The sequence below is a fragment of the Clarias gariepinus genome, chromosome 13 (assembly GCF_024256425.1).
Source record: "Clarias gariepinus isolate MV-2021 ecotype Netherlands chromosome 13, CGAR_prim_01v2, whole genome shotgun sequence".
In the NCBI taxonomy this organism is placed as follows: domain Eukaryota; kingdom Metazoa; phylum Chordata; class Actinopteri; order Siluriformes; family Clariidae; genus Clarias; species Clarias gariepinus.
The window spans coordinates 30,589,837-30,598,693 of NC_071112.1; the positions used below are offsets into that span (position 1 = coordinate 30,589,837).

The following is an 8,857-nucleotide window of genomic DNA, read 5'->3' on the forward strand; positions in this document are numbered from 1 at the left end:
TAAAAATGCTTATGTCCTGATAAAGCCAAAAGAATTCTGAATAATGAAACAACGTACATTTTTTTTTCCTTTCAGGCATGGGTGCCATTACTTTTAAGGGTTACTAAAAGTGTATTTTTTTTTAAAAAACATTTCTCATCTCATTTAGTACAAAATTAACTGCAGTACTACCTTTTACTTTATTATTTTCAAAAAGGGTTGACAAAATATATATTAAAAAAGTAACCAATTAAATCCACACAAGAGAGACACTTTGTTCTTTTGAATCCTTTATTCGTGTTTTTTTGTGCCCGTTGAAGTTCATGAATTCATACTTCTGTACGCAAAGTTACATTCCGTTTAAAAACCAGGTAGTGTCGAACCTTGAGTATTTACAGCAAACTGTAATCTATTTGATTGCACTGGCAACTTTTATATATACTTGCACAGCATCGTAGGAAAAACAAAAAACAAACAAACAAAAAACTCCTAACTGTATTAGTTATCACAGGTCAACATGGTGGATCTACAACATGGTTAGCAGAGGGTCGGACTTTACCTACAGGACTGAAAAAGGTTTTAAAAAGGTTAAAGACGAAGCGACGAAGCCTATACAAGCACGCGGTGCTGCCGGAGTCGAGCGGTGCTGCTGGTGTAATATCTGAGCACCCACCATTCTGAACCATTCACGAGATGCGTGTCATTTAAAAAGAACAGAAAAAACACACACACAGACCATCATTTGATCTGTGACTCATTTACACGCCTCGTTTGCTTTTTGGTAGCACCGCTCTCCTAGCATGCACTGGGGGAAAAAAAGCCTAAATCATATGGCACCAAATACTTCAACTAACATTGCAATCTCCTAAAAAGGTTTACAGGTATGAAAGTTGAAAAAAAAAAAAAAAAAAAAAAATACTGCATCACACATACACACACATACACACACAAGCAATACTGTAACAAACACAGTTGTAGGAATTGAAGCACGGTGCCTTTCATGCTACAATCAGAGATCCTTCCTTGGAGCACCACAGAAACATCGGATGGAGGAGGACGAAATTATGACAGGGATTAAGACAACTTTGAAAGGTCATTGGTTGTTGGGGTTGGTTATTTTTTGTTTTGTTTTTTTTTTTGTACAAAAAGCCTCCGAGGTTCAGCTCCTTATTACTTCATTAAAAAGCCGTCGTCACCTTGTTGAACCCTGTTACTCTTCAGCGGCAGCGGGTTGAGCGTCTGAGCTCTCAGCCGGTGCCGGTTCTGGCGCTGGCTCTTCGGCTGCAGCTTCGGCCGGTTTCTCCTCTGCTGGCGTCTCGGGCTTTTGCTCTTCGTTGCTCGGCTGATCGGCTTTGTCTCCCTCAGCTGCTTCTTGTTGTTGTTCTTCCTTTTCCTTCTCTTCTCCTTCGGATGCTTCTGGCTTGGCGTCCCCGGATTCGGCTTGATCTTTGCCTTCCTCGGCCGGAGCAGCTGCCGCCTCCTCCGGCTCGGCTTCCTTCTTGGCGCTCTTCTTAAAGGAGAAGCCGCTGAGCTTGAAGGGCTTTTTAAAGGAAAACCGCTTCTTTTGCTTGGCGGGCTCGCCGCTCACGGACGCAGAGCCGTTCTCTTCTGGTTTTGCAGAGTCCTCGCCGTTGGCCACCGGAGCGCTTTCGGCGTCGCCTTCCTCCGTCGGCTTCTCAGCTGCTCCGTCTTCGGCTTTCACCTCGCCGTCTGCGGCGTGTTTGCCGTTAGCCTGGACCTCCTCGGCGGCTCCTTCTGCGGTAGGAGAGGCATTTCCGTTTGTCTTAGCATGCCCGTTTTCCTAGAAAGGCAAAAAGAGATGTTTGTAAGATGTTTGCTTTCACATTAAAACAACTGGTGGACCACAAACCAATCAGATTTAAGCTCAAAGGCTTCAACTTTAATGGTTGAAATCTCGTTCATGGTCCTGAATGTTCCAGATTCTGTACACTTTTGCACCATCACACAAAGTTTAGGAGACATGTTAAGAGACGTGCATGCGAAATACGGATCTCTGAGAACGTCTCTGCTCAAACTCTTCCAAACAAAACGTTATAATAAACGACTGTTGAAACCAACCCACCGAATTCCAAATTACTTTAAGAGAGAGAGAGAGAAAAAGGAGGCCAAACTGGCTTGAGATACTGAAGGCAGTGATGAATGCGTTCAGTGTACTTCCTACGCTTGCAAGTGGTTCGCGATGTATTGCAGGCTAGGGAGAGAGAGAGAAAAAAAAAAACCCAAAAGAATTCCTGGAAGATCTTTCACAAGTTCTTCGAAATGCTCCTCCACTCGAGGACTTTAAAAATTCCTCCAGGACTGATTTCACAACCCAAATGTGCGCTTGACTTGTTATTTATTTCTGAGACAAAGGAGGATATGCTGGTTCGATCCGAAGCGACGATAAACTCATCAGATAACACTTGCTGCGTAGCAAACCATCTCAGAAAACCAAAAAGTCTGCTTTCTAAACAAGATTCCTCTGAAGAGATCTTCACCAGCAGTCATGCCGCAACCCAGAAGAACCCCCGATTTAAACACCGACACCCCTTATCACCCCCACCCCCCCTGAGGACCCTCCATGTTTAAACAGTGAGGCGCAGGAGGACGCACAGGATCACTCCTCTGTACTGAAACCACCTCATAAACACAACAATCCGTGCATTTCTACTCGCACCATGGAATTGGAGTTCATTTTCCTCCCCCCCAAAAAAGAGTCTGATCACAGTGGATGTGCTCGCCACGTGGGTGAAGCCCAGTGTCTGGATGCAAGGGCTCGTGCTGTCTGGTTTGGGAATGTAAGATGGAGGGCTCGAACCACAGCCTAGACACTTCATCAAAATCACTGCGAATCCAGAACAAACAAGCAAAACAACAACAACAACAACAAAAAAAGATCATAAGCAGACACATTGCTCAGAAAATGAAGACAGACACTATTGTCTTCTTTTTTCGTGCACATGGGCTTGCATTCCGAAATTAAAATCAAGGCGTGGTGCTTTCTTTCATGGCCGTGCAGCCTTAACAAAAGCAACCAAGCTGCTATTTTGTTGCTTTTTTTTCTCCCGCTTTTTTTTTTTTAAACCATCAAACATCAATCATGCTCAAATATAAGATTTTTTTTTTTTTGCTACATTTCATTAATGCAGGCGATAAAACAGGCGGTACAACAAACAATGCATGTTGTAATTCATAAGCAAAACAATGCATCTTTAAAAATATATACACATGCATGGACAAAATGTAATTAATCATGCTTTAATTGTTTTTTTTTCTTTATAATTTGCTTTCCTGAAACACTGAATCTTCATTGTTCGTTTTCATTCCAGCCTTTCTTTCAGGGATGCTGCTTGCCTCCCATCGCCCACACACACCACACACACTTGTTTTTCCTTTTTTTTTTTAAGATATGCATCCTAACACACATTAGTGTTTTTTCTTTCTCTCTCTCTCTTTATCTCTGAATGTTTGTTACCTGTCCGTTTGCCTTTTCCGCAGCGGTTTCCTCTTTTGCGCCGTTTTTAGCCACTTGAGCTCCCATGCTTTCAGCAACAAAAAATTCACTCGCAACAAAGAAACGAATGAATGAATGAACAAAGAGAGACGGACCGCGCGAGCGCCTTCTTCTGCTTCTTTTTTTTATCTTCTGCTTTTCCTTTTTCTTTCAACAAATACAAACCCGAGCCTGAGCGGTGGGAAGCGGAAATACTGAATATATTTCTCCGAAAATAATTACAAACTCGAGATGGAACGATATAAAAATATAAAAGCTAATGAAATCGCTTCTTTTCTTAATGAGATGCGGTGTACAACGCCCGAAATGACGTCACCCGCATAGAATAGCTGCCTCGACCAATCAGAAGTCGTATTCTAAAACAGGGCGGGGCTTCACAGTGAAATGGGCGGAGCAGACGCAAGCCGGTAACTAGTGACCAGATTTATATGGAACAGATTTCTATCTTAATTCTACACAAATAATCAATAAGTTAACAATATAGCAAGTCGTTTTTTATTAGAAATTACACAAAAATAATAATATTCTACAATATTACATAATGATGCGTACATTTGTATATTTTACTTTTAACTGCTTGTTGTACTAATTGCTTAACATTATAAATAGCATTTTAATTTGCAATTTAAAAAAATTGAGGTCATGATCAACTTCTCACAAACAACTTGATCATCAGGACTTATTATTATGAACATCATTTAGCGATTATATGATGCAGCACATTGTGTGTGTGTGTGTGTGTGTGTTTAAAGGCCCCTATTTGCTTTTATATAAGTAAAATTGTTAAAAGGAACTTATTTTTAACAGGAAATTATTTATGCAAATAATTAACAAATACAAAATGCAATTCTTTTGTGTGTCAATTTATCGCCACTGTGACTCCAAAATCAATTTAAACATTTATTATTATTATTATTATTATTATTATTTATCCCTGTTTGAATTTGAGGTGGTAAAATGTTGCAGTTCCTTGCAGTTCCTCTATGGTCCTACAGGTGGTGCACTTATTAGAAATGAACTAAAAATAATAATATTCTACAATATTACATGATGGTGCTTACCTCTGTATATTTTACTCTTAACTTGTTGCTTGTTGTACTATTTTAATTTGCAATTAATAAAAATTTGCAATAAAAATAATATAACAATAAGAATCAAATTTAAATTAATATTGTATATAAATATATATTGTCATGTACTTAACCATACACGGTATGATATGCAGTGAAATGCTTATACAACTGTTTGTGACCTTAAAAAGGAAAGATGAAGTAGAATAAGATGGTAAGAAGAGGCAAATTGCTCTAGAAAAAGAATGTTAGATATAAAATGTACAAATATACAGTTACAATAAAACAAAATAAACAACAGAAATATCTAAAATGTAGATGTAAAAGTATAAACTGTATAAATTATATGAAATCTGCTAAATAGAATTTACTAAAATAAAATAGAATTAAAATCCATCCATCCATTTAGGAGTCTCTGTAGTCCAACTAGTGACCGTGGAGGCCGATGATGATTATCATCGTATTTATTCCTATTCCTACGACCGTAGTAGGACGTCTAGTCAACAATCACATGCGCATTCAAACACTGCACGTTAGCCTAATCATGTCTTTGGACTGTGGAAGAAAATTGGAGGACCCAGAGGAACCCACCAAGCACGGGGAGAACAAGCAAACTCCATGCTCCACGTGCCACCAGAATTTAAATAAAAGTGTATGATTTATGCAATATAGTCTTTGAACTGGGTTTAGCAAGACCAAACTTTGATTGTCTCTTGATGTGAACAAATGTGCATGGTTGGTGCCCCTTGACTGGATTAGTATCCCGTGCATTGTTACTGGCATACACTCTGGTCTGGAAGCACCATAACCCTAACCGATGATTAGAACTCTTTTTTTTAAGTATTATGATGCAAATACCTAATAGCACATTCAGAGTGGGGGTGGATCTCCAAATGCCTTAGTGAATCTCCAGCCTGTCCCGATAACACTTAATGTGGACCAGGACAATTTACAGCAGATGGGCTATTTACACAAATCCACAAACTCGTTTACACCTAAGAGCAATTCATCTCCTCCGATCCACCAACTGGCATGAGGAAAGGAACCAAAGACTCCTGAGAAACCCCAGGCAGACGTGAGGAGAACGTGAGAAACTCCACACCAGCAGTAACCCGAGCTCAGTATTGAATCAGGACTTCTTGTGCTGTAACCTGGCAGTGATACCTTCTACATTACAGTGCTTTGGACGCTTTAGTATATTATTTGCATCATGAATGTTCTGGCCTAAATCAGGTTGTAGGGGCAAGACGTCCTCAAGAGACCTGGACTTGAGCAGTTATTCTTTATAATAGTTATCCCAGAGCCTGGTAATTGCCTCCTGAAGTACATTTCAATAAATGAAAACAGAGTCCCATCTGCAACACTGCTCATGTCTTATTAGATTTGTATTACATGTGAGGCAGGAATATTACCTTGGATGGACAGACCTACTCACTTAGGTATGAAACACACCATTATATATGAGGGTGAGTGAAAAAATATCTGCACATTGGCTGTATAAATTATTTTAGAAAAGACAAATACACATTTTTTTCACAATCTTCTTGCTTTGACAATTCTTCTTGATTCATCAAAAGTGAATCTTTGTCTTTGGAGGGCTGCTTTCAGGGAACCAAACCGAAGAAAGTCAGATGGAGCGGGATCAGGATTATATGAAGGATGCTTTAACACCTCAAAACAAAGTTTTTGCAGAATGTCAACAGTGTGGGAAGAAGTGTGTAGACGTGTAGCATTATTTAAGATCACACGTAAAAAGCAGTACTCTGCGTTTAATCCGAAGTTCAGGGTACAGCACTTTAATAAGCGTCTCTCTCTGTAATGAGCACTGTTGATTGTTGAACAGTTTTCCTGATACTGAGAATCCCAGAAAACCTTTACAACCTCAGACCACAAAAAAAAAACAAATTGCTGCTCATCTTTTATGCAAAGTACAAGTGGGTTTAATATAACCGGAGTGCGGATCATTTTCGACTCACCCTCGTGTTCATACACGTAATGCTTTTGAATTCTTGATTCTAGTCAGGAGGTGTTGATTCATTTTCTGTAACAGAAGCTTTAACACTAGCTTAGGCTGAAAGACAAATGATAAGAATTAGATGAACGCGCTCATTCTGAAATATTTTTTATTGTTTCTATGGTAACATCAAACAGCATAGAAAAGGTGTCTAAAATACTTCAACTGCAGTGTGAATCGGACAAATATTTGGATGTTGGATAAATATTAAATAAGCTTTAGCTACACTATCTTGTCGACATATTTTAGACTCCTGGACATGCTTTTGGAATATTCCATTCCAGATTTTTAATCCACCTTTGATGTTATAATGTGCTCCACTCATCTGGGAAGACTTTACTTTAGGTTCTAGAGCATGACTGTAGAGACTCGTGCTCATTTAGCTACCAGAGCATCAGTGAGGTCAGGCACTGACGTTGGTCCGCACTTGGTGTTCTAATTCATCCCAAAAAACTTGAGTTCTTTTACACCAGTCTTGGTGAATCGGGTCTTCTTGGAGCGCTTGTGCTTTGTGCACGGTGGCGTTGTCATGTTGGATGAATTAAATCCAGTTAACAGAAATTCTAATGCTAAAGCATACAAGGACATTCCACTGTACTGTATATGTTTACAGCTTTCCCTTTGGCTAGAATTTTTTTTTTTCTAAGGCTGCACTGATAAAAAAAAGAATTTTATCATTTAAAAATTATGTATTTCAGCATACATAAGATAATGTTAAAATTATCTGAAAGGGTATGCATACTGTAGCTGCACGCATACATTTAAGTTCATGATCAACTTCTCACTAACAACTTGATCATAAGGACTTAATATTATGAAGATCATTTAGTGATTCTATAATGCAGCACATTATGTGTTTAAAAAAATAAATTGTAAAGGCTCCTATTTGCTTTTAATTAAGTAAAATTGTTAAAAGGAACAGGGTTGAGTTTTTATGCAAATAATTTACAAATCTAAAATGCTAATCTTTTGTGTGGCAATTTATCGCCACTGTGACTCCAAAATCAATTTAAACATTTATTATTATTATTAGTGGTGCTTGCAAAGCATCACTACTATTCTCTTGCAAACTTATTATTAGTGGTGCTTGCAAAGCATCACTACTATTCTCTTGCAAACTTATTATTAGTGGTGCTTGCAAAGCATCACTACTATTCTCTTGCAAACTTATTATTCTTTATCTTATTCTTCTTCTTCCGTATGAAAGTTCGGCGCGTAACTAGTCCCGCACCGTTTGTCGTAGACCCATGAATGAGGTGTCAAATCGTGCGGCCTATACGGGAATGGGGTGCTATGACTTTTCTAAGGGGTGGGTGGTTAATTGCCCCCGCAGGGGGCAATTAACCGCCCCGAAAAGTCCCATAGACTTAACATTGAGGCCAACTTTGACGGATTGTAGCGCAGAGAGTGAATTTTGTAGAGACGTCAGATTTACCACATTTGAAGAGGTTTGCAGCCTGTGTCAGAAGATACCCGGCATAGGGGGATAAGTTCGACCCCCGGGGCAAGAGAGGTCCCCAAAGTTGCCCCATAGAATTTGAATGGGGAATTTGGTGACTTTGCCCATTGACTTATAATGGGAATTTAAAAAAATTATTAGTGCCGCACCGTTCGTCGTAGACCCATGAATGAGGTGTCAACCCGTGCGGCTTATTCGGGAGTAGGGTGCTTTGACTGTTTGAAGGGGTGGGTGGTTAATTGCCCCCGCAGGGGGCAATTAACCACCCACAGACTTAACACTGACAACAACTTTGACTGAGTCCCGCACCGTTCGTCGTAGACCCACGAATGAGGTGTCAAACCGTGCGGCTTATTCGGGAGTAGGGTGCTGTGACTGTTTGAAGGGGTGGGTGGTTAATTGCCCCCGCAGGGGGCAATTAACCACCCACAGACTTAACATTGAGACCAAGTTTGACCGAGTACCATGAGTGAGGTGTCAAACTGTGCGGCCCATTTTCGGGAACAGGGTGCTGTGACTTTTCTGAGGGGTGGGTGGTTAATTGCCCCCGCAGGGGGCAATTAACCGCCCACAGACTTAACACTGAGAACAACTTTGAATGAGTCTTGCACCGTTCGTCGTGGACCCATGAATGAGGTGTCAAACCGTGCGGCTTATTCGGGAGTAGGGTGCTCTGACTGTTTGAAGGGGTGGGTGGTTAATTGCCCCCGCAGGGGGCAATTAACCACCCACAGACTTAACATTGAGACCAACTTTGACTGAGTCCCATAAGTGAGGTGTCAAACCGTGCGGCCCATCTTCGGGAACGGGGTGCTGTGACT

The 8,857-nt window shown here is 40.3% G+C and overlaps 1 protein-coding gene across 1 annotated transcript; it reads right to left on the reverse strand.

Moving 5' to 3' along the window:
* Nucleotides 1–252: 252 nt before the first annotated feature.
* On the reverse strand, nt 253–3,778 carry marcksb (myristoylated alanine-rich protein kinase C substrate b). Its single transcript, XM_053509359.1, has 2 exons — nt 3,455–3,778; nt 253–1,780 (listed from the first exon to the last, which is right to left on the reverse strand). The coding sequence occupies exons 1-2, from the start codon at nt 3,518–3,520 to the stop codon at nt 1,190–1,192; spliced, it is 657 nt and encodes a 218-aa protein (XP_053365334.1). The 5' UTR covers nt 3,521–3,778; the 3' UTR covers nt 253–1,189.
* Nucleotides 3,779–8,857: the final 5,079 nt, after the last annotated feature.